We start from the raw sequence: 26,331 nt of genomic DNA on the forward strand, positions 1-26,331 counted from the left end.
TAGTGGTACCTCAGTTCTCGACCACAATCCATTCCAGACGGCCGTTCGAGAAGCGATTTGTTCTAAATCTGAATCGATTTTTCGCATTACAATGAATGGAAAAAGAAATAATGTGTTCCAAGCCTTAAAACAGGCTTTTGTAGGAGTGAATGTAGAGTGTCTGCTGCAGGTGCACTGTTCCTCTATGTGTGTGGCCGCTGCATGTGGGAGGGGTTGCCGAGTGAGTGACGTCTCTCCAGAAGTGAAGAGGTGCCCGGTGCGTGTCCAGCTCTGAATGTGCGCTTCTGTGCAGTTTGGCTGTGACAAAGTCATAAACCAAGTAACGCTCTGTCCCAGACTCGCCTCATCCCTGTCCCAGCTCCAGCCCACAACAGGACATCAAACCCTGGAGTGAGCTCCAGCCTCGGAGGTGTGGAGAGCGAGCACCTCCCCTGTGACACTCTACCACGGTCCAGTGCGGAGACAGGAAAGGTTTTACACCTCAATATGAAGAAAAAACAGTCAGTAAATGTAGCTAACGGGACACGTCTGCATACAGAGGCTGCGTTATACACAATAACAAAGCGCGTCGTGGGTCAGCTGATCGGTCCGCGCACGTCATGTTTTTTTCGGGTGTGTTCGAGTTCTGGATTTTCGTTCGACATCCCAAGCAAAAAAATCTCAAAATTTTTGTTGGAATCGAGGTACCACTGTAACAATAAAATTAAAAGAACAACAATGGGGATATTGCAATAACTTGTGACAGAATTGTGATAGGGTTGGATTTCTTTGCTGAAAAATGTTCCATCTTGTCCATCTTTTTGTGTACAACCCAGTTTTCAGTCTCAACAGAAAGGTCAAATGCTCCATCTGCCAGATTTCTCCAGTCCAACTTTGTCCATCAAGTCCATCAACCTTTAACCAGCTTTTTTAGTAGCAAGCATCAAGATTTGAAATAAATATTGATCACTTTGTTGCACCTGTGAGAGCAAGAGTTCCAGCAAACATATCTGTAAAATATCCTTTTATTTTAAGAAAAAAAGCCAGAACAGGGTCATCACTTGGGTATGGCATGTTTGTTTTTACATTTAAATTATGGAATTAATCCGTATCGATTTGTATTGATTATTCTATTACTCTAAATAAGAACAACTAAATTTTCCCAACACTACACGTGTTCCTGCCACCATACCTTGAAATGTGGTATATTCCAGCCTGCCGACGAGATGACGATTTGTTTTGCCGAAGTAGTTATCACAAAATTAAAGGGGAAGCAGCTCAGATTTTGGATTAACCCTTCGTCCAAAGAAGGCAGGCGATGGCTCCAATGTTTGCCCCACTGGTAGAGGGAGAAGGACCAGGTATTGAAGGCGGGATTCAGACTGTTAACGTTGTTAACTAACTTGCTATTGTGAGATACTGAACAGATCTTTTTTGACAGTTAATTGGTTGTTGAAAAACAAATAAACAGTCTTGTTATTTAGTTTGATATTATGAACTGGCTCATTGTAGAATGCATTAATTAAAAATAATAATAATGCACAAGAGAGAGGTGGCAGACGCAAACCGCCAACCTTCTGAGAGAGGATGTGCTCTAACCACCATACGACTGCAAAGTGCAAAGTGACAGAAGAGCATTTCTTGGCTCTGCTAGAGAATAGTAATCCACGATTTATGACTGTTCAATATGACACAGCTCACCACAGAGAATAATAGAAAATTTAATTGTCAAGTTGAGCCAAAACCCCAAAGTGGATATTCCGAGGATCCCTGGAGTTGATGGAGAGATCGCACGGTTGGGCAAACTCCATCCACCTTTTGGACATTTCAAAACTCTACGCCTCCTATTTGAGTTGTGTTATGGACATGCAACCGTCATGGTACACCATCTTTACTCATGAATTGCTTTCTGACAGTCTTTTATGCTTCGGGTTTGTGTTGTCCACACTCTCACCATCATATTACACCATATACCATCCACTGACCGCTCATCTATATAAGGGGCTAAAACAACGTAAACCAAGGGAGTTAATGGCTGATCTAAGAGGATTTGTATCAATGAATGAGCGAGCCCAGACCCTTGTGGTACCCCAGTGGAAGAGGCTCATGGTTCAGATGCAAACCTGAGTTCCTCACCACGTCTGATTTTGGAGGTACGATGCATTGCCAATAGAGCAAAGCCTGAGGAACCCAGAGAGTGAAGGGTTGAGATCAGGATAGATTTACAGCTCTGCTTGTCTGAAGCACTTCAGTAATGGCAAGAAAAGCAGTTGTGCTCGCTCCAGTCATTCTGGAGAGGAAAGGAGGAGGGGACTGCTATTATGCTTTTATGGACCCCACTCTCCATCCATTATCCCCTCATTAAAGGAGCCCTGTGATGCTTTTCCATGTGTTGAGAGTCATCTACAGTGTGAACAAGATCGAACGTCTGGTATGTGAAACAGCAATTTTTGAACGAACCTGAGGGACAAAACAACCTCCAACACTGACAAAATACGTCTCTACTGAATTTTGTTTGTTTGTTTTTTTCTGAAAATAAGGAAGATGTTCAATGGATGCAGCTAGTGTTTCAAGTCTGTCTGTAATAATGGACTTTCAAAGACTCCCCACTGCCTTCTTGAATAGCAGCAGCGTCATGTGTGTCAGCCTTTGGTATTTACAAAGGGAAAAAAAACACAAACTTGACATTACAATTTGCGCACCTCGAAAGAAATTAAGTGCAGCATTCACTTCATTGTCTGAAGGCTCATATTAGTAGACTTCCCCTTACCAGTTCTACATGGTGGTTACAAGAAACGCTGAGGTTCCTTGTGAGAGGTTCTTAGGACAGATTTGACAGGGTGTGGCTTCCCCTTCTGGTTCCTTCGGCGCCTATAGGTATTCCATTAAATCTCAGGTTTTGACATCGGCTCTAGATCTGTGCATTTGTCAAGTAGCCGTTTGGCTTTTTCTTCATTCTAACGCTCAAGTTGCTGGAGACGCTCCATGGCTTCATTTAGTGTGATCGCCATATTGGCTTGCTCCAGCTTATTTCGGAACAACCGCTATGGAGTTTATTTAACTCCCCGTCGATATCCTGGCGAAGGACTAGCGGAGGTCTCCGAACGAGTAGATTCCAGTTCTTGTCGAAGAATCAGAATTTCGGTTTTGAAGTCAGTTAGAGTTGCATTGCGAAATGCTTTCAGATGAAGCGTGAGCAGCTCCTGTTCAGCCATGACAGCGGGCTTCGGTGAGGATCCCTACCTTGTTTTGTGACTTCCAGACTTCGAATGTTTGCTCATTTCAGTTTGTCAGAGCTCAACATAGTCAGAGTTCCTTTGTGCAAAAATAAACTCTAATAATATCAAATGTGAGTTTTAGTGAAAAAAGTACGGGAGCAGGTGAGACTTGCGTCCAGCTCATATCAAGCGGAAACAAAAGTCCCTTGGCTTCCCTTTCTGGACTATGCTGAAACCCGACTGTAATGCTCCACTCATGCTGTATTGTTGCCAAGAGTCGTAGGGTGTGTTATACTATAGCAATTGGTTTGTTCTGCATGAGTGAATGTTGTGTCTTTGTTTGTTTTTTTCTAGGCAAAAAAGTATTGCTCAGTGTCATTTGTATGCTTCTGCTGTGATTCATCAATAAATAAATTAAAAACAAAGAAACGTGTCATGGGGAACAATGGGAGAATGACATCAATTGTGAAAATACATTACATGTACAGTATGCATAAAATAATATATGAAAACTGTAGCTATAAAAAGGTCTAGTAGACCAGCCTGGGAGGAAGTTAGAAAAATCAAGAAGAGAAGGGAAAAGAAACCAGATCTGAGGTCACTTCCTGAGTGAGAAGGGGACACATCCGTCTGATGTTGTGCGGCATAGAACAATCCAACCCACTACCATAGTGTAATATATTGACTTTGGGAGTCTTTCAGCCTATGCTGACATCTGAGGCAGCCTCCTGCATTGACTCCACAATGGAGTTAAAAACGTTTTCCTTCCTGTGTAGCGTTCCATGCGGTTGGTTGGAGCCCTCCTTCAGAGGGAAGCACAGGGCGACTTTCAGAAGATTCCATCCCATGGCTTACCTTGCCCCAAACTCCTTCTCAGGAGTCACGGAAGGTAGAACACAGGTTTCAATTGAAAGCGTATTGCCTCAACATGCGACGCTGAAGGCGGCCTTTGCATTCAGCATAGGAAAAGTCCACTTTCGCGACGTCAATGCATTACGCCATGGGAGTAAGGCTGTCTTGTAAACAATCTGTTTCTCTGATGTAAGCGTCCATGAAGAGTTGGTATTTAAGAATGACATTTAACGCTGCTGAATTAGACTCTAACAGCCCAGCATGCAGCTGCATCTCACCTTCTGATAGCTGCGCTCTTGAGATAATGATGTTGAAACGTCCTCCAAATGTATTCATTGTGCGCATGAAGCATTCCAAACGGATGGCCTCACACCTCCCTGGCCAGTATCAATATGGTGGCTCTCTTCCTCCTCATGTGACATCAGTGTCTCTACCAGAAACAGAGGAAAAAAACCTGCAATCCGCTGTCGCAGGACCTGCCAGCTTGGACACAGCAGTAAATCCTATAATAGCAAATATATGAGACGTGGGTCTCCGAAGAGCTGTTGGGGCAGATTTTGGTCTGACGTCCAGAAGCGAAATCACGTATGACCACCTGACAGATGGCATAATGTGGGCATGGGGCTTATTTTCTGTCAGTGTGAAAATCATCATCACGCTGGCACCTTTCAATACCGCCAGCTGGTCTTTTTCAAAGCACTCCATCTAATTTGAGCAGAAAATAAAGCCATTTTCTTCATTTTGTCATGCCTCCGGGCGTGCCACCTCCTTGCCCAAGTCTCCGGCGTTGGTGGCGATAATAGCAGCTATTCCGAAAATACCTGTTGATAACCAGCAATCCTGAGACAGACAGAGCCGTGGCTGCTCCACCAGCATCCCGCCTGCAGTCATTTGGCCCAAAGCCAGGATCTCTGAAAATCCCCGAGGCGGAGCACTACGCCAAGCACAGCGGAGCAGGTCAGATGCGCTGAAAACAACACCATTACCACTTATTATTACAGGTTTAACAACACTGGATCCACAAGCCTCACACCACAGGAAGATCTCGAGCAATCCAAGTGAAAAGTGGAGCTATTTGGGGGCAGGACTAGCAACAAAAGGAGCAGCTGTAAAATATTAAGTGTGCGGATCACACACTCGGATAAACGCTTGGGTGATGGGAGAATTGCTCGGAAACCCCTTCACAACTCAAAAGAACGTTTCATTATCTGTCATGTTTATTCAAGTGAGAGTGGGAAGACAGGAAGTCGGTCAGCTCAGCTGGCTGTAGCCACTTGGAGAGTTCGTCTTTCAATGCCACCTGAGAAACATAGCATTGTCTGTTGGAAAATACACATTTTGGATGTATTTTTTTATAAACATTTTCAATGAGAAAAACTGCTTTTCATGTATAAGCGGAGCCAAAACCAATTAAAACATTTTTCTAAAGACCCGGCTTCATGTAAACATGTTTCGGGGGGGAAGTATTTTTTCACTGGCCTGCTACAGCGCCTCTTAGGGATCAAATAGTAATTTTGAAATCCCTTAATTTGGCATGATATGGGACCCAGAATAAAACATTAGTCCTTGACAGACAGAAGCAGACTGATACATGGCCGGCGTCAGATCTGGCAGTTCAGGGGATTCAAGGTGGCGCTGAGGAGTGCAAATGGAGTCGGCCCAAACATCCCTGAATACTGGTCCTAAAAACGACTGTCAGAACGCAGTGTATTGCTGTCTTATCGAGCAAGTCGTGACCTTTCTTCCTCTGAATCATTCATTTATTATTGACCCATTTACAGTTGTCAGAACCGATATTCTGGCCATAGACAGTTAAACCCAATCCCAGTGGGATCCTGATGATATCCACTCACTAATCCTTTTTTCATGCGTCAGGGTGGGTTTTGTAGTTTTGCATATCTTCACAACCAACTGAACTCTGCCTTGCGTTTATTGCCAAAATACGCACGCACCCGTTCATATGTCATCACTGTTGACTAACTCTGGACGTGTTTATCGTCATAGCTACAGCTGTCCCTGACCAGTCTCTTGGAACTACGCCCCAGTTCTGATCCAAATGCATCTGCGTGAAGCCTTTGATTCTTGACCTGGAATCTGTTCACCTATATTAGCATGTAGACTATGATGTTCTCTGATGAATCCTCCCAGCAGTAACATGAGGAGAAGCAGGAGTTAACTCCCTTGGGACAGAATGAGTCAGCATATGTCGAGCGAGGCTAGATTTAACCTGTGGGTGCAAGATCACACAAACCTTGAACTGTGATCACCAGCATCGATTCTCTTCAATCTGACAGTGAGCTGATCTTGGTCTCCATTGGGAGGAAGTGCCTCAAGGTCTTTCTGAAACGCAGTGGAGGGCCATGCATTAAATTCCCGGGCATTTATTGACGTCATACTTAGTCCTAACTAAATGATAACCACTCATAATAGGACACCACAGGTCCAGAATTAATACAAAATTACACTTAGGCATAACGTCTCCTTGTAGGCTGCTGGAGCAAGACTTAACTGACAGACTGTAAGAGTGGGAAAACAAGATCACTGTTACTGTCAAAACTCAAAAAGCAGTTTTACAAGACTAAAATCAACCAGGTTTGTCCACCAAAGTAGTTTTGAGATTTTAAACGAGTTCGGCCAATGTGCCTCTTCAAAATGCCAAATGCCACAAGGAAGAAAAAAAAGGTCATGGTCAGCTCCTGCTTAAGCTAAACTACCATCGCATTTGCAAAACTCCTGTTACTTGGTTAGTTGGAGCCAGAAATGACGTCTCCGCTGAATTCAGCCGAGTTCCATTTATCGGTTTCAGATCACAAGATACTGCCGCCCAGTTACGCTCTTCTCACGTGTAGTAGTTTGCAAAATAAAATCCATCCACCTTTTTCCACCATTGTGAAATTAAAAATCACAATGGAAGCTGCTGGACGGCTCAGTCTCTTTCAGACTGACTCAAGTGCTTATCCAGTCACAGGACGCACTGTGGGCTGATCATTTTGAGAGCTTAGCAGATGGCGCTCTCTGTTTTTCAATGAGGGGCATTGTCATCGTAATGATTGTCGTGTTTCATGAAGGTCCATAATACCGTCATTACAGGTACTTGCATGTGTCACAGACTCAAATCTGACAGGCTTTCGCAACAGCACTGGCTGAAATATGAAAAAACACACCACATTACACGCTGTCAGTGGCGCCATCAGGGGGATCTAATATGATATATTGAGGAAAAAAACATTTTTCTTTTGTTTGCAAAGGAATTTTCCCAGTAAAGCAACGGTTTTTCAAACACCCACCAGCAGTCAACGCAGCAGTCTAATAATTTAGCGCCTCATCACCCAGCATGATCAGTAGATAGTGAAAAATTGCCACCATTCTCCAGTTCCACAAGCACAATGTTCACTGAAGCAGCCCACTGAGGCATGACTTGTGTGTTTCAGAAAGTGGGTTTTCAAAATAAAAGCATCCGTTTCCGGAACTATTGGAGAAAAAAGGCGCAGCATCGGCTATTAAATGGAGCAAGAAGAGCTTTGTTCCACAGTTCCGATGGGTTGTAAAGGAACCGTCTGCTGTTCCTTGTTTGGGGGGAAGCCTCTCCTGGAGATAAAGCTTGTATCCAGCGGCAGCGACACGCATGCGGGGACATGATTAGTTTTTATTGATGAGGCGGCATCCATCGCTCGAGTCCCTTCAGAAGAGTCGCCCGCTTCCATCTATCGAAATCCTATTTTCATTCCATCTGCCAACTAGTCACCTGTGAAACTAGTTTTAAACCATGGTGGGCGCTCACAGCCAATGTGGCTTTCCACCTCAACCCCTTTGTTAGTGTTTATTCCAACCATTTAAATGCAGCCATGGCGCAGCGGAGAGGGTTGTTATACTGTAAAACACCGGGGCTGCGTGTTGGGCTGGAATTGAAGAATACATTTGCACTTCCAATTAAAGCAAGTATTTGTGCAACCTGAGTGAAGAAGAGAAGATTATCAATGAAGGAAGGAAAACACACTGTTACAACTCAGGAGGTGCAATTACTGGGGCTGCTGGTGAACAATTAAAGGGCGCTGGTGTGCGCTAATAAACACAGAACATATAGCAGACAGAGCCTTTTCGACAGCTGTGGGAGCAGACACCAAGTGTTCACACGAACTGGGGCAAAGTGGGTGAGGAAACTTTTAGATAAAGTGCAAACTCAGGAGCGAGAGGACGACTGCAGAAATAAAAACAACTACAGAACATCAGAGGGTTTTATTGAGGAATAAGTACTTTGCACGACATTCAGGAAGAAATTCATCGTCCACTCCACATCATACAAATATGAACAGCCATCTTTCAAAAACCTGGTGTGAGAATTCAATGGCACTGCAGGAGACCACAGCAGTAACAGAAGAGTCCTTTATTTGAATGTGGATCGCTACAAAAATTAAGCGCTTTCAGTTACGGCGAACCTCCTCCAACTACGCCTGATCTTTGTACTTCTGGTGCAGCACCAGAACGTCATCCTGCGACACCCGAGTCCAGCCTTCACTGTGGACATGATACAGGTTGACCTGCCCTCCGCTGTAGGCATCACGGTAGGTGGCCTGGTAGATGGCACGCCGGCCCAGCTCGCAGGCCTCCTCCACCGACAGGTCCTGCCGCAGGCCGCTGTCCATGACGCCATAAGCGTACATGGAGCCGGAACCCACGGCAAACAGGTCGCCGCACACGCGGTTCCCCTCGGAGTCGACGTAGTACAGCCCTGAAAGTGGTCAAAAGAATGCTGCTTTATGACACTGGGACAGGCAAAATAGCATGTTCATCTCATTTTGGAACCTTCAACTGTCCACTTAAAAAGAAATATTGCAATATATATATATATATATATACCAACAATTCAAATGGAAAAACAATGCATTGGTAGGTTTTTCTTCCCAGAGATCCTGCTGCTTTGTTTTTATTTTTCTGTTTATTGTTTGTCTGATCTACGAACTACATTTTATATTAAGTGCCCCTTGTCATTATTTTGCATGTTTATTTTACACTGACTATTCTGCTTATCTATGTTTTTTCATAAGTGAATGGCACCTTGTACTGCAAAAATTCAAATTGTATCACTGAAGAGTAGTGATGGGATGCTGTGTCTCTTGGTTTAGAAATGATGTGAGGTTTCACTGAATTAGTTGTTTAAGTCCAAACATTTTATAGCAAACAGTGCCATCTGGTGGCCTCAGAGAATCAGGACACTGTTTCATGAAACCTCATTAACGCCTCAATACTGTGTGAGGAAACCTCAGCTACTCATCACTACTAAAGTGTTGCCATGTCTATTTGTGTCCTTGTGTGTCTGAAGATAAATAAAATAAAAGATGAAGAAAAATAATCCACAAAAAAATGAAACCTCCTAAATTATAATTACTGCTAGTATAATAAAGTACCAACTAAAGCTCAAGCTCAATAATCAAATAAAATTGTGCCTCGCACATACAGAGCTTTAAACTTGAATAACGTCCATCACAAAGACAGTTAACTATCATCTGTGTCAGGAGTAGTTTGCAAACAGCGACAGGTGCAAGCTCTCTCCTCTCAGCCTGAAAGATCTGAGTCTAACTTTCTCCATTGACATTCCATATGCAGATGGTATTCAAAATCACCAGCAGACATGAACTGAATGATAAATGACTGATCAGTGAGAGCAGCTGAGACAATATTTGTAAAATATCTTTTCCCGTCTTGCATTTTCAACCATAAATCCAACTGATTTTTAGACCTCAAGTAGCATAATGGCAAATTTGGGAAAGAAAAGAAAAGCACGTCACAGTGTAGTAACAGTGCTTTCACGAGTTCATAATTTGAGAGTGTTTGGTGAGGCGCATTAGAGACGGCACTGACTCACAATAACCAAAGATCAGGATCCCCTCAGAGAGAATACGAACAGCTGTAACCTCTCCAAGCAAAGCAACGCTGGGCCATGTGAACAGCTGCATCATCTTCAAGTAAAATGAGCCTGAACCTGCTGATGAGGTGCGGGCCACGTCTTGCACCGTGTCCATGCTCTTTATTGATCTCTGTCAACCCTAAAATTAAGTATCGACCCACAAGTTAAGCCAAACAGGTACTTGCTCTTCACCTGTCACCGGACATCATGTCGTGTCTGACGATGATCGCACATGTATTTCCTTCCCACAGACTTTAAAGCGACCAGACAAAGATGACGGACTTGTGAGCAAGAGTTTGCGCCGCAGCACGCTCCGGGGCCCCATTTTTGTTCCACGCCATGAAACACTTGTGCGGCACTATCGCCCAGAGTGACGTGAAACGGCTGACTAGCGGCAGCCTGCGAGCACGCCCACAGACAGCTCTGCAGATGGTGGAAAGACAGCCAGTGAGAAGGCATGTTTTTCCTCATGCTGCTTCTCAATGCAAAACCTGTGAAAAATGGCACTCGCTCACACACATACATGATAAACTGCTAATCCTTTCCTGTGTTAAAATAACGCTTCCAAATGCCATCAGACTGCACATTTTGCCTGCGGTACTGAAGCTGATATGGTGACAGTCCATTAGAGGTGGAGGGCCACTTACTTTTCCCGGGGAAAGCAAAGAGCTTAACACTGCTTTCAACTAGAAAATTGCAGCTTCCTCAGTCTGCCATTAGTGCGGTGTGATAATCATCCAGCGCCTGCCTTTGCATTGAGGTAATTTGACATGCTAAGACCTGCCTGTTCCTCTTCAAACTGTGAGGGACAGAAAGTACGATAAAGCAGCCTCTTGTGGTGAGTATCCCGGTTGATGGAGGGGGTTGAGGACTCTCTTTTGAGTCTGGCTATGGAAGCATGTTGGTTGCTGAAACGTTTTCCAACAGCTAGTCCTTTCCAAAACACACCTTAGTACGGTTTGCCCTCAAAATAAAGGAGTAAACGTAGCACAAGAAGAAGGAGGAGGGCTCACTTGGACGGGGGAATAGCAGCAGTGGCCGCAAACAGAGGCTCCTTCCACTCCATCACTTTGGTGACAGGTGATTAAGGAGCTTGGTGAAAACAGCAGTTGGTGTGTCTTACTGGACTGACAGTTGCTACAGTGATCTTCGAAGCAAAAGCACTGGACAACTGGCAAGAAGCAAACAGGTCAGGGCATTTCATCTGTCCATCAAGAGCAGCACTATGGAGGAGGATGAAGAGCAATCTTCAGGCTCAGGTCCCAGAGCTTGGAAAATTGTCAGTCTCCGATCTATCTTACATCAGAGAGGCCCAGCAGAGAATGTTCATCTTGTGGCATTTACGAAAACAATGACTACCAACAAAGTTGCTGGTGGAACCGTGTGGTACAGCAGCGCCACCTCCAGGGACGGGGCAGACTACAGTGCATTGCACAGTCTGTCACACTCTTCATGACCTTAATGTCTCCAGGACCCAGAGACGTGGTCGGGTCAGAGCCGACCCTTCTCACCCTGGTCATGGACTGTTTGTTCCTCTTCCCTCTGGCAGGAGGCTGCGGTCGATTCAGACCAGAACCTCCCATCACAGGAACAGCTTCTTCCCCTTCGCCGTCAGACTGATGAATTTGTGGTAAGCCCTTGTTGTTTGTGAGTTATTTATTTTCAGTTACTTATATTATTACTGTTGGTTTGTATTCATATTAATTCTATTTTATTTTTGTTCATGACTGTACGTTATTCCTAAGCAATTTCCTAGTTGGTGCGATCCTCACTGACCATGGCTATAAAGCTGATTCTGATCGTTAAAAAACTGAGTCACACCATTTTTAAGAATAATAATATCTGTCAAGCGTTTTAATATATTGATTATTTCTGGAGATGCTTAACAGGGAGTTTATATTGCATAGAAATTATTATAATTAACAAGAATATGTTTTGTTTGTTTGGTAAACAAGTTTTGTTGAATGGGAAGTAATTTGTTTGTTCTGCTTGGTCGTGTTGCGGGGGGAACTGAGAGAGAGTGAACACCGTAGAGTCAGTGAAACATGAAGACAGCGAAGATGGATGACTGCAAAAATACTTAAGAGTTGAGTGTTTCATGAGGCCAATGAGGATTTTTTTTAAATTTTGTTCATGTTGTCTGGACATCATGAGACTGTATTCGGTTTGTGCGTTAATGTCGGTTCTACGTGTTTTCGTAGTTCTGACGGCATTATTACAAATGAATGCTTGTGAAAAACAAAGAATGACTTGAGCCCTAGCATAACCTCGACGGGAGTGACAATCTGCATCATCTATTAGTCATCTTTTTTCAATGGCTATTGTGTTTTCAATTACATTGAGATGTAAATACCGCCGCCATCCCTCAAAGTTGACTTCTAAAATTCATACGAAAACTAGCCACAGCCAAAGTCAATCAAAAACACATTAGAAAATGAATCCTGAACAAACAAACCTTGAGGTTGCAGGACTTAGCAAAGTGGGTCATTTTACAGTGTTGTCTGGCAATGATTGTACATCATCTGTGCTCATTCAAATGAACATGTGACAAAAATAAATCAAAGCCTCCAACAGAGAATGTTTACTTGGCTCATCACTGCACAAATGTGAATGTGCTTGCTCTCTCAACCAGCTACAGAGGTCGAGATAAATCAAGCGCTGCTTAAAGGTAACAGCCTTGATTGCACAGTAATGTATGCTCGCTCTGTATCATGCGCAAACAGTGACCATAACTCTGGGTATTACGAAACATGCAGAGAAGAACCTGTGGTTCATATGAAAAGGCAATAACAGATTTAAATGATTTTTTAACCATCGTGATTTACCAAGTCACGAATTTAACATGCAAATACAGCTGTCACTTTGTTCTTAATACGCACCAGAAGAAGCTCTTAGCAACGCCTAGTGACCCCAATGCATAATACTGATACAGACTTAATTTACATGACATTGATCCTGTGACTGACTAACAGGCATCACGTCCACAAGCACCAACATCTATTAAATCAAGCAAAGGACTATTATTTCCCAACTTGATTCGCTGCAAATTAGTGTGTCATTTTTTTGGTTTGCAAATTGAAATGCTGTCATTCAAACAAAACCCTTTTTTCGCTCAACATAATGGCATTCATTGATCGCACTGAATAGACCACAAGCATGCAGCTCAGTAGGCAAGGATTGTTACTCGACATCACACTGCAGCTTGAACTGGACAGCAGTCTGCACCTCATTGATTTCTCATTACTGTGTCGCTGTGGTAGGCTTTTTAGGAACAGTCAGATGCACCCCCTCACAGAACCGTATCCGAAGAGGAGCGCTGCTGCAGATAGGACTATAGCCGAGGACGTAGCACCATCTAGTGGTTAAGTTTTTGAATTGTTTTCAAAATAAAATAAACCACGATCGATTTATTGTTGAGCATATTAACCTAAAACTATGAAACATCACGTGATCTAAATTGTGAACAATTTATGCATGGGTTTTGCATAGATCTGATATATAATCACCATGTAAATAAATACAAATGAGTAATGTCAAAAAATGTAACAAAGCTAAAACAAGTACATGGAAAATGCCATCTGAGGGATTCAAACCAAGAAGCTGGGTAAATCTAAACTCCTAAACTTCTCTTTAAAAATTATACATAAATTATTTCATGTTTAATGTTAACAGAAACACACACTAGTGGTCAAAACAAAAACTGGGACACAAGGGTAAAGATTTCAGCTTATGCCAAATAGCATTGTCACTAATGTAGCATTTGACTGACACAATCTTGTGAAAGAGAATTGAAGAGATGTCTAAATCAAACTCTTCAAACAACCACTTTGTGAACAGCTTTCAGGAAGCTGCTATATAAATGGAGTCTTATTTATTTCTATCATATTATACTTTTAAACTATACTACTTACTACTGTATTTTCAGATGTGTTTTTAACATTCTCTGGTTTAACATTTGGGTGAGACTTCGGTGAAGGTGAAAGTCAGAAATTAATTGTACTTCTGGTGCAGGTCTGTCAATATATTACATATTTTAATCTCAATAAATCACAGCAACGAAGAGTTAACTTACAATTAATAGTAGATTAAACACACATTTTGTATCAGTTCCAAATGTAACTTGGAGGAAGATGTCAACACAGTGGCCAATAATGCTTCTCGCATGCAAACATCCGTTTACTGCAACAGCCCAACATATACAGTCAGGAACATTGTTTAGAATAACCTCAGAAGCACTGAAAAGCCACTAACATTGTAGGCATTATTGGCCATGCTTGTGTTTATTTGAAGTTAAATTTAGAACAGACAAAAAATGTGCGATTCATTTGCCCTGAATAGCAATAAATGCAACTTTAGTGCGATGAATTGAGATACACCTATACTGATATAATATCTACCACCCAAAATAGGATGGAATACGATTTCCCTTCCAAAAGAAATTAAAAGTCATGCTGCGGAATTCGAGAATTACCTGGTCCTCTCTTGTCCCATCCACACACCATGGTTCCCATGCTAAGGCCCATGCCCTTGTACTGGTACACCATGTTGGCCAACAGTTTGGAAGCAGCAGCCACTGAGATGCGCTCCTTGTTGCGTAGCTCATAGATACGGCACTGACGAGCCAACAGCCGTTCCCAGAAGCTGCAGTCGGCAGCTCCACCCGCCATAGTACCCAGCAGGTAAGGGTTTATTTCAATGACTTTCTTGACCGTCTGTGAGGCAATATAGGAGCCCGCTGTTGCACGAGAGTCCACTGCAACAATAACGCCATGCTGGAACTGAAAAGATGGAACAACATAGATTTAGGTTCCAGAAGCACACTTTTGTCTTAACAAGCATTCGATAAAAAATATTGAAAAATCTATTTATGAAACCTTTTGATGCTAGGCTCGTTTACATTTGCAATTTGACCCTTTCCTTTATACAAATGTATCCATTTAACTACTATTTCTATTACTATTTCAGACCAAGAATGTGTACTTGACATGTCGCACAACACAAGAACTATTTAATGGTATTCATATTGTGCAGGTCATTTATGTCCTTTTTGTAATATTTGCAAATGCAAAGGCAAGTTGCTTAACTCCATTGACCTGTATATGTCTATGATTTGATTTTAATCACAGTCTAACTGCATAACTAAAGCACAACTGCTTGTGAAACACCCTAATGCCAATGGCAGCATGGTTGATGATTGAAACTGATAGCTTGACGCTGATTTGTCCAAAATGTTAGGAGTCCAACAATACTGTAATTCCACCCAGTAGTATAGACTGCATAGGATCCATATAATTCATTTTTTTGTGGTGCCCATTTACATGAAGAACCTAAAAAAATTATACATACTCTTTGACATTACATCAACTCATTATTAGATTTTTTTTGTTGTCAGCTAGCAAAAGTGGTATTTTCCAAGTCAGGAAAGCCAGGCTAGTGAGATAATATTTACAGTAATTATGCAATAATATATTCCAGGAGAATATAGACATGTTCAAACATGATGAAACCAAAATCGCCGGATTTAAGTAATTCATTTAAACCAGTCAGTCATTGGACCATCTGCGATGAGACAGCGGTTTGTAGCAACGCTAGCTTGCTAACTGAGTAACTGACTAAATGTTCCTTCTGATATTTGTTTTACACTACAGGATAGGACGTTCTAACAGACAGACAGAACAACCAGAATACAGCTTTCACTCCGTCGCTTAAACCATTTGTAATTCAGACATCTTCCCCCACTCACTTTGAATGCTAACGTTGTTGTCCCGTGCAGGAACTCTATTTTCTTCTCGACGTCGTCCTCGTCGACAGCACACAGAGGGTTTCTCACAGAAAATGAGAGGTCGTCGCTTGTTGTAGCATCTAAGCTGACACCTTTCACTCCAAGGCCACAACCAAAAGAAAAATCATCCTTTGAAAAATCCGCATAATCACTGTTCAACACACTAGCGAGCGCCATCTTTGAAAGAGTCCGATGAAAAAGCAACTTCCGGTATAGGAGTCTTATACGGAACGGATATAAACACAAGCGCCCCCTATCCGTTCAGCAGACTCTTTGCATACTGTACAGCGAAATTGTTCCCAGCCCCGCAAGAGAATAAACTCAACAAACAAAAATATATGTGACTCAGTCAAGCAGTGTGACGCTATTGTGGAAATGTTGATTTTAATTTATTATCATTTGTTATTTTTTTTGCAGTACAGTTGAATTCTTACTGGAAATACACATTACATGTAATGTAAATATAAAATTGAGTTTGCTAAAATTATTTCTTGATGCACTATTACCTTACCGAATCAATTTCAACTGTATTAGGATATCACATGATGAAGCGTGTTTAAAATGTTTAAATAGTTTTAAATCATGTTTGGTCAGAGGGGGCCTTTCAAGTGTTCATGATCATCCCTTTTCTTTGCATCCTTCCTCTGGTAATACTCTTTTTTTAAATCCTCCCTTTGTCGGCGACTCCATCCGTCAGTTGTAACATGGAAAATGTCCACATTATTTCCAGAATAGGCATCCCGGTGAGTGGCCCTAAACACTGCCTCTCTGGCGACAGAGATGGCCTCATCCTTGCTCATGTTCCATTGCAATGCCCTGTCAAGGATCCCGTAAGCATAAGGAGAGCCGGAGCCAACAGAGAAGACATTGCCATGGAGTCGCTCACCATCACTGCACACGTAAATGAGGCTTGGACCGCCGTGCAGGGAAGTGGATTGGGTTGTTGCTGGAGTCGGACCTTTGTCCCATCCACACAGAGTGAGGGCCACACACACATCAGTACCTTTGAAGGGGTGCAGCATAACGGAGAGGAGCTTGGCAGTGCCACTGATTGAAAGACGGCGCTTGTGCCGTAACTGATAAAGTCTGATTTCTCTCATCAATATTCGTTCCCATAGCATGCAGTCGGCTCCACTTCCAGATGAAGTAACCACTAAGTGGGAGTGGATTGGAGTTATTTTAGAAACAGCTGGGTCCGCAACAAGTCCCCCAGCACTGGCGCGCGTGTCAGCAGCAGCGATGACCCCACCTTGATAAATAAAGCCAAGAGTTGTCGTTCCATGAGTCAGAGGAAATGGTCGTCGAATTGGCTGGTGAGAAGGGATGCAGTGGAAATTTGTAGAATTCGGAAGCGCCAGATTGAGGAGAATATCCTGATTTGGGATCCTCCATTCCAGATTGCAGTCATTGGTCAACCACTTGTAGTCCATCTGAGACGTCTGGAATTGACAAACATCCTCCAAAGCCATGAATGAGTAGAGAAATAGGTAGGAGATATGTTTCCTTGGATGTGAGAAAAAAAAGAGTCCTATCTGGATAGGTGTCAAATAGAAGTTGTAGAAAATAACCGTTTCAGATCTAGCGAGAGATTCACAAATCCTTTGTCGCTAGTGTGCTGTTCTCGCCAAATACTAGCAAGCAAAATATGCCATATGCCTTTTATAGCCTTGCCAAACTGACAGCTTGATGCTAGTTTGTCCAAAATGTTAGGAGTCCAACAATACTGTAATTCCATCCTGCCTATAATGAAAGTGAAATTGTGACTGCCATGTGTGGCTGACATGCTCTCAACCTGACTGAAAGCATATACATGTGTTCCAAAAAAGATTTTCAGTTGTCACATAAGTTTATGGTGGTCATAATCAAAGGTGTTGTTTTTGTCATCGCTCAGTTATCCAGGTCATCGTGCAACAAAAGGTTTGAATATGGGAAACAGACTTGCCTTTTGTCAAGGGAAATGTTCACCCTTCTGTGCAGAAGGCTTCTTCTTTTCTAGAGAGCTGGTTTTGGGGCGAAGGCCTGTATACACAACAATCGCAGTCGGGCAAAAATGGTATTTACTGACGTATTCATATGTAATAGGTCTGTTAGAACAGTTGATCTGTCGACCACAGTCAAGGTGTCCAATGAACCTGCTTTGGACTTTTGAAACAAAAAGAGCACAATGTTTATTCCCAAAACAAGTATTCATTTTTTATTAATAATTTAAAATTAAATTAATAATAATAATTTGATACACCAGGGCATTTTACAAAATATATGGGATTCTCTCAGTCACAAAGCACAAGAACACATGAATATTGATGTGTCCTTTCATCAAATTTTAAAGTGCACTTTTCTTTTTAAATACAATGCGAACAATGCAAAGTAAGTTAGACATTATTTAATTGAATGCCAATTATTATTATTATTAGTAGTAGTAGTAGTAGTAGTAGTAGTAGTAGTATCCTATAATAACAATTACATCTATATATAGTATTATGCAAATTAAGTAATGTACATAGTTTCATAAAAATAAGGTAGATAAAAATATATAAATGATACAGTATTTCCAGACCTCTTCGGGTCACCAATGTTGCCGATATATTTATATTTGTTATTATTTAGGGTACATGTGTGGCTTCGAAGCCATTTTGGCTCTAAACTAGTCCCCATTGGAGCCAAGATGGCGCCCACTTTCTTGTTAGCGGTATGAGTTCGATCCCAGTCAAGTCGAACCATTCAGTCAGTCAGCCATGGCGTCTGGAAGCACGTCGACCCGGGTGTCCTGCGGGAGAGACTTGAACTGTGTCCCGGAGGTGACTGACACTTTAGCAGCGGTCGCCAAACGTGGGTGAGGGAAGCTTTCGATCTCTTTGAATAGTTTGGAAGCGGCGCGTTGTGTTAGCCCGTTGTTAGTCATGGTGTTTGCTAAGCTAGCCGGTGAATTGTCAACACGTGCACCGTCATCACGAGCATGAGGGTCGCGAGGTGCCACGGTCTGTGAGGCATCTATTCACAGCGTGGCTGCGTTGTATTGTTTATCCTGTGTTTCACGTATTTTCAATCATCATATTGGTTGAACTAGCTATTAAATCGCATGCGTGTGTCTAGGTTCGACTTCCTGTGCATGCCCCTTTTCCACCCGAGGTTCAGGAGGGAGTTTGAGTTGGAGCCCGCTAAGTCCAGACCTGGAGCCCAGACCAGATCCGACCTGCTGCTGTGCGGAAGAGGTGACCGCTGCTCACTTCATTTGACAGATAGGTTGCCTTTATATGACACAATTAACGCCCTTTAAGTCATTTCTTTTAACCATGGATCTTTCATTGAATATTCTTCTACTGACTGCTGAGCGGAACAGCCAATAATAGGTCATAGGTCACACAAAAATGGGCAACATAGAGGTCACAGCTTGATGTGATGGACTGTATTATGATTGTCGTTGTAATGCTTTGGGTGTCATATCAGTCATTGTGCTCACAGTTGCTGGTGTATTTATGTTTCTTCTAGATTATAATCAGTCCTTCATATTAGTTACAGTTGGAGGTCTCCACATCACATTCTAAAATTTTGTTTACCTATAGAAAATGTATCACTGATATTGCAGTTAAATTATTAAAAATGCACTTACTTTCATCAGACCTGCTACATTGGGTTTGTAATGTTCAGTTTTATACTATGGTTATATGTTTCATTGCTGCTAAACTTGAACATTAATATCGAGTATTTGAAAATATATTTGTCTTTTTTTTATTTTATTTTTTTAGGTTTACTCAGTCTTTCATCACCTAAATTGTTGTCTAATGTATCGATTTAATCTGTTAATCTGTTTGCCTGGTTCTAGACTGGAACACTCTAATTGTTGGCAAGCTCTCCACCTGGATTAATGCCGACTCTGAGATCGAGACAGATCGCAGGAATTCTGAGGCCGTAAGTTAAACTTCAAATAGGTTCTGAAGAAATAGCCATCATGTTGTTGTAGGATCGTCCTCTTCATTTCCTTTTCTTTCTTGGTGCCTCCCCTCAGGCTCTGGCACAGGAACTTCACTTCTCAGCCTATTTGGGAGTGCCTGTGCTCATGATTCCGCTGAAGGGTCCTCACAATGCAAATCTGGCCCGCTTGCTGCTAAACCACATCCAGTCTGGACACCACACTTCCAACGTAAGTTTTAGCGTTGATTATTCAAGTTGTTCCTAATAAATGGCTGTGGCGTTCATTCGCTTTATTGTATGATTTGATGTGGTTGATTCATATTCTGATGTTAATAATAATTCATTTATCTATACAGAGGTACCTCGGTTCTCGACCACAATCCGTTCCAGACGGCCGTTCAAGAAGCGATTTGTTCAAAATCTGAATCGATTTTCCCAATTACAGTGAATGGAAAAATAAATAATGCGTTCCAAGCCTTAAAGTAGGCGTGTGGCCGCTGCATGTGGGAGGGGTTGCCGAGTGAGTGACGTCTCTCCAGAAGTGAAGAGGTGCCCGGTGCGTGTTCAGCTCTGAATGTGCGCTTCTGTGCAGTTTGGCTGTGACAAAGTCATAGACCAAGTAACGCTCTGTCCCAGACTCGCCTCATCCCTGTCCCAGCTCCAGCCCACAACAGGACATCAAACCCTGGAGTGTGCGCTCCAGCCTCGGAGGTGTGGAGAGTGAGCACCTGCCCTGTGACACTCTACCACGGTCCAGTGCGGAGACAGGAAAGGTTTTATAACAAAGCACGTCGTGGGTCAGCTGATCGGTCCACGCACATTTTGTTTATTCCAGCTTTTTTCGTGGGCGTTTGAGTTCTGGATTTTCATTCGAAATTCCGAAGCAAAAAAATCTCGAAATTTGTTCAAACTCAGATTTGTTCGAAATCCGGGACGTTCGAAAACCGTGGTACCACTGTATAACAATGTACCTACTGTTTTTGTGATTTTATTTTTTTCGTCTCATCACCAGATTTTTGTGAAAACCATGGTCAGAAAACATTGTGATAGCAACTGAAATATTAGCTGACACGCGTGTCATTACTAGGTGGTACTTGTGAAACGGCAATGTGCTTTGAGTCAGGTCTTGTTTAGTCAAATGAAGATCCTGTGACGATCCTGTGAACACACCAACAAGTGTCAACCAATTCCATTGGAAGTGTTGTTTAGGCGTCTTATACAGTAGTTGCTCCGAGCAGTTCGGTGCATCTTCTGGCTTTTTTTCTACTTAAGAAGGGAGAATATTGCAAGTCAAGGTTTTATTTTTCCGCAGCGATCATGGGAGCGAATTAATGACACAACAAGTTTGCACCATGATCATTGCTTAGCAAACAATAGCAGAGAGTTGTTGACAGTGTTGTAAACAAAGCCAACAAATTCATTGTCTTTTTTTCCCCACTCAGTTGTGTCACCTTATGAGCCCTCTAGTTTTGAATTCCACGACAGCTTTAATTTTATGCCCTGTTGCCCTTCTGCCTCTTCAGTTTTGGATCCACATCCCTCTCTTGGCTGCTGAGGACCTGCGTGAGGATCTGATCGAGAATGAACCCACCAATTACCCTGATGACATGAACGTGGACGAGAAAACCTGGAGCTGGCAAGTGTTATTTCAGTCATCGTCCTGATTGCTGGTCGCACCCTCAGCTTGCCAACGCAGTTTCTTTCACTTCACTCAAAGTTGTTTCTCCACTCTCAGGTGGCACTCGTTCCGAACTCTGTGTGATTACAACAAGAGGATCTGCCTCGGTGAGATTAAAAACAAGCCCACCTGATGTCACTCACCACTGAAACTCCATGTTTTGTTCTTGTGAAGCTATTGAAGTGGGAGCAGACCTGCCCTCCGATAGCGTGATTGACAAGTGGCTCGGGGAGCCCATTAAAGCAGCCATACTTCCCACCAGCATCTTCCTGACCAATAAGAAGGGCTTCCCTGTCTTGTCAAAAGCCCATCAGAGAATAATCTTCCGTCTTTTCAAGGTCCGTTTTTTGCATTATAAGCCTTACGTACTTAAGTACGAGACTGAAGTGGTGTCGTGAATGTCCTAAAATAAAGTGATGATTGCAATGTTATGTTTCCAGCTGGAGGCTCAGTTCATTTTTACAGGCACTAGTCGTCACACTGAGAAGGACTTCCAGACATACCTGCAGTACCTCGAATACCTCAACCAGAACCGACCAGCACCCAACGCCTACGAGCTCTTCGCCAAAGGCTACGAAGATTATCTTCAATCACCACTCCAGGTAGTAAAACACCTGTTGTGCTCTTCTTTAAACGTTCTGTCTGATCCAAACATTGTTTTTCATTTTCCTCCTGCAGCCACTCATGGATAACCTGGAGTCTCAGACGTATGAAGTATTTGAGAAGGATCCTATTAAATATGCACAGTATCAACAGGTAAGAGCACTGTAGCTGACTCATAGTATGCAATATCTTATCACCAGGAATTTGTTCATTTACAAAGACAAATCAAGTCATGGTTGTTGAGCTAGAGCACTTTGGTTTTTCACTTGATGTCAAAGTATCCGAATAAGAAAACGTGCCTTCCCAAAATTAACTACCAACAGTCTTTTAGGGAAGTTAACTTTCGCTGTATGCACCAACAGATTTTATTTCCACCGTCTTAGGAGTTGGTTCTGTTGTTGAGAAGAAAAAAAAAGTCATGCAGATGCAGACATGCAAAGGTCTCTATTCTGATCATCATACACAAGTAGATCTGGATGACTTCCCGCAGAATTTTAAGTAAAGTAAACATTCAAATTTGGCCGCCATGTGACTCAACACCACATGTTGCATCCACAGTTTATGAAGCTGTAACTCCAGGACAACTTGGTACACACTTTTGAGGCAAGTTTTTCAACACCAAAATGTGGTTTGGTGAAGGTAATTACACAGGACGTTTACACAGGAAAGTTGTCATATTTGGTACAACAAGGAAAACATGGCATACAATTGAGATGGGCTATGCTAACCATAATGACTCACTCTTTCTCACGCATACAGATTACTGAAGACATCAGCCAGTTTAATTTCACTTACCTGTGTCTTTGCACAGCTTCACAATAAATGCATAATTCACACAAATGGGTTCAAAATGAAAATTGAAGTGTTTTGAGTTACAATGACCTTGTTGAGTTGTTTTATGCTGGGGATTGAGTTTCTTCACCTGCCTTTATTGGTTAAAGGAGCAACTGAGAATTGCTGTTTTGAACGTATGTATGCAGATGATATGTATACAGAAAACTAAGTGTGGAGTGTTTTCTTCAATAAAGCTTGACTCATCAAACTCATTTGCAAGTCTTTGGTTTTGTGTCGACAGGCTGTTTATAAATGTCTCCTGGACAGAGTGCCGGAAGATCAGAAGGACACCAACACTCAGTGAGTCCAAAAATTTAAATTTTATTGCAGAGATTTTTTTTTTAAGACTCAGTCGTGGTTCAAAACTGATGTTCATCTCATGGTCACAGGGTGCTGATGGTTTTGGGGGCCGGCAGGGGTCCGCTGGTCAATGCATCTCTACGTGCTGCCAAACAAGCAGACCGGAAGTTGAAGGTGTATGCTGTAGAGAAGAACCCAAATGCTGTCATCACGTGAGTTGAAATGGAGAGATTTAGTCGAAGATAGTTTGCTCCTTCCTTATTTATCTTCCTAACATACATTGATCATTTCTTTTTTGTTCTTTATCATTTGGGAGCTTTTTTCAAATATTAATGGGTTACAGATTACTCGACTTAATTTCATTGTGGATGCTGGAAAATTACTGTGATTTTTTTACCTGCGTCTGGATTAATTCTGCATTGATTCCTTCTTGAATATTTAGACCACTTGACTAAAGTGCTGGATCTTTTAACACCAACTGTTTCCACTGCAGAACATCTGCTGATCTGTTAAATGCTCGTCCTTTTTTTTCAGGCTTGAGAACTGGCGCTTCGAGGAGTGGGGCGATCAGGTTACCGTGGTGTCATGTGACATGCGGGACTGGGCCGCCCCTGAGAAGGCCGACATCATTGTAAGCGAACTGCTCGGATCTTTCGGCGACAACGAGCTCTCACCCGAGTGTCTAGATGGAGCTCAGCACTTCCTCAAAGGTGAGGACTGAGATCTTGTAACACAAGCAGCGTCTGTCTGTTCCCCTCCATGTCCCTCCACGCGTCTCTGCTTCACCAGTCACTTTCTGTTTCAGATGATGGTGTGAGCATCCCCAGTTCCTACACTTCCTTTCTGGCTCCGCTCTCTTCCTCGAAGCTCTATAATGAGGTTCGGGGCTGTCGGGAGCGGGACAAAGATCCAGAGTGCCACTTTGAGACCCCCTATGTTGTGCGTCTTCACAACTTCCATGAGTTGGCTGACCCAAAACCTTGCTTCACCTTCAAACACCCAACCACAGGTACTTCGGTCACATCAATCAGCACATCAGGGAGATGCTTTCAGACATTCAACCGTTTCCTTTTCTCTCCATGTAGATATGAACAACAACAGGTACCAGTGCTTAAGGTTCTCAGTGGATTGCAACTCAGTTCTCCATGGCTTTGCTGGTTACTTTGAGACGACACTCTACAAAGACGTCATGCTCAGTAAGTCGGACTGCTTGCCGATCCTAAACCTCATTTTTTGGGTGCATCTTTAACACCAATTCTGATCCTGCAACTCAAAATTACGGACTGAAATGGAAGTTAAACTATTTGATGGGGGCTGCAGATAATGGTTAAAATGCATCTCCCCACAGACCTATTTTTTAATTCAAAATATTTTTGAGTATCAGGTAGTGCAAATATACAAGACACATCAAATAAGGCACAATCAGTTTGCACCAGCATCATACAATTTTTTTTTTTTTTTTCAAGCAAAAACATTTAACAGTCGAGCATGAATTAAGGGCAAGTGCAGTCCGAGATGAAGCATATGATATAAAAAGTCTTTTTATTCCCTTCTTAACCAGGTTGATGTACGTGTGCATTAGTAGTAAATTCTGTAAATTCCATAGTGTATTACCTGGCTTCTAAAGATGTTTATCATCATATGCAATGCTGCATCCACATTTTCCATATATTTCTCCCACAGCTATTTCTGCATTTTTTTTCCCCACTTCGCTGTCTTATTCTGGTTAAAATGTTCATCAGAGAAATGAACTTTCCCCATCAGAACCTGAGTCAAGCCAGTTATTACTCTCTTGTTATGGTCATACTACATATTCTACCTAACTACAACCTCCCTGTCTCATCTGCTGGGGGGTGCTTTTCAAACTACTCCAAACTTTGGTAGAAACGCCCACAAATGTTGCTGTCGTTGAAGGGACATGTGTCGACATCTGCTTGTGTGAAGTAGTAACTACTCAGGCTCCATGTTAGCAGCTTGGCTTGTTTAAATGCAGCTATGCTGAGCGTCGCAATTTTTGGGGCGATGCAGCTCAGAGTAGAATTCTCTCTTTAGCTCTCAGAGAATGAGGAAAATTAATCCTCCAACTTTTAAACCCATCCCCCGTCGTTCACTAGTTACTTACTTAAAAGTAAATTAAGTGCCAAATACTGTAAATTCACTCCAAAATGAGTGTACAAAGAACACTTTGAAATTATGCAAAGGTCAAGGATGTCAGGTCGTCTTGTGCTGAGTGATCTAGCCTAGTTGTTCTATCAAGTGAACTTCTTTAATTCACATCAAATTAGAGTACATGGTCAGTTACAGTTTATTTACTAGTTAATTTAGGATTTTTTTGGACAGTTAGCCCGGCTTCGATTGTTGTCTTTAAACTGTGAGCAGGTGTTCTTCAAAATATAACAAGTTAATTCATCCTTTTTTTATCTTCAAATTCAGATATTTTACTCTTTTCCTGTGTGTTTTTCCAGGCATCAAACCGGACACCCATTCCCCTGGAATGTTTTCCTGGTTCCCCATCTTCTTCCCCCTCAAAGTAAGATTGGAACTTGTCCAGAAATCCAGAGTTAATTCTTTAACATGTTTGTGTTCCCCTCCATAGCAACCCATCTCCATAGCACGGGATGATGACGTTGCTGTGCGATTCTGGCGTTGCAACAATGGCAAGAAAGTTTGGTATGAGTGGGCCGTGACGGAACCCTCCTGCTCTGCCATTCACAACCCGGCTGGGCGCTCCTACACCATCGGCCTGTGATGAACACGACACTCATGCCTGAGCAATTTATTCAAGATTGTTGTGGCTGGTGTTTCGGGTTTTGTTTTTTTAAGTCACTTAACCTGATTTATGGTGTGGTCCCCTCAAATTTGTTTGTGAGAACCGCCCGCGTCTGAGGCACTTTGAACTGACGTCACGTGGGTCAGGATGTGTTGGAACCGTCTGTTGATACAGACCCTTACGGTTATCTATACACAAAGTGTATTGTTTATTCAGCATAGGTCAAGGCCCCCGTCTATTCTTCCTTGTCATGTTCTCCATTGGTCTGGAAGGTTATTACAGTCTACAGATTAGTCAGCTCTATGTCTCTTTTGCCTTATTAAAACACATTCCCTGCCAAGGTTCATCTAACACTTTTCAGCTCCATCTTGAAGCGTCGCCATCCTGCATCGTTTTAGGTTGTCTCTTCATGTATTTTTTTGTATCTGTATGTTTGAACCGTGTTAATAAAACACTGAACTGTTGGTAATCGTGTTCTATTCTACTCTGCCCTTAAGT

The 26,331-nt window shown here is 42.4% G+C and overlaps 3 protein-coding genes across 3 annotated transcripts; 1 reads left to right on the plus strand and 2 right to left on the minus strand.

Moving 5' to 3' along the window:
- Positions 1-8,270: 8,270 nt before the first annotated feature.
- Positions 8,271-15,929, minus strand: psmb5 (proteasome 20S subunit beta 5). The gene is made up of 3 exons (XM_053884248.1): positions 15,698-15,929; positions 14,426-14,732; positions 8,271-8,778 (listed from the first exon to the last, which is right to left on the minus strand). Exons 1-3 carry the CDS (start codon positions 15,911-15,913, stop codon positions 8,495-8,497), a joined length of 807 nt encoding a protein of 268 aa, XP_053740223.1. The 5' UTR covers positions 15,914-15,929; the 3' UTR covers positions 8,271-8,494.
- Positions 15,930-16,229: 300 nt separating this feature from the next.
- psmb11a (proteasome 20S subunit beta 11a) lies at positions 16,230-17,459 on the minus strand. Its single transcript, XM_053884137.1, has one exon. It carries the CDS (start codon positions 17,203-17,205, stop codon positions 16,327-16,329), a length of 879 nt encoding a protein of 292 aa, XP_053740112.1. The 5' UTR covers positions 17,206-17,459; the 3' UTR covers positions 16,230-16,326.
- A 971-nt stretch (positions 17,460-18,430) lies between these two features.
- prmt5 (protein arginine methyltransferase 5) lies at positions 18,431-26,297 on the plus strand. Its single transcript, XM_053883174.1, has 16 exons — positions 18,431-18,569; positions 18,830-18,948; positions 19,560-19,645; positions 19,743-19,877; positions 21,172-21,284; positions 21,384-21,433; positions 21,501-21,664; positions 21,767-21,928; positions 22,005-22,082; positions 23,005-23,063; positions 23,153-23,275; positions 23,598-23,773; positions 23,869-24,072; positions 24,149-24,259; positions 25,529-25,593; positions 25,660-26,297. The coding sequence occupies exons 1-16, from the start codon at positions 18,472-18,474 to the stop codon at positions 25,810-25,812; spliced, it is 1,896 nt and encodes a 631-aa protein (XP_053739149.1). The 5' UTR covers positions 18,431-18,471; the 3' UTR covers positions 25,813-26,297.
- Positions 26,298-26,331: the final 34 nt, after the last annotated feature.

Source organism: Synchiropus splendidus, chromosome 13 (assembly GCF_027744825.2).
Source record: "Synchiropus splendidus isolate RoL2022-P1 chromosome 13, RoL_Sspl_1.0, whole genome shotgun sequence".
NCBI classification, from domain to species: Eukaryota; Metazoa; Chordata; class Actinopteri; order Syngnathiformes; family Callionymidae; genus Synchiropus; species Synchiropus splendidus.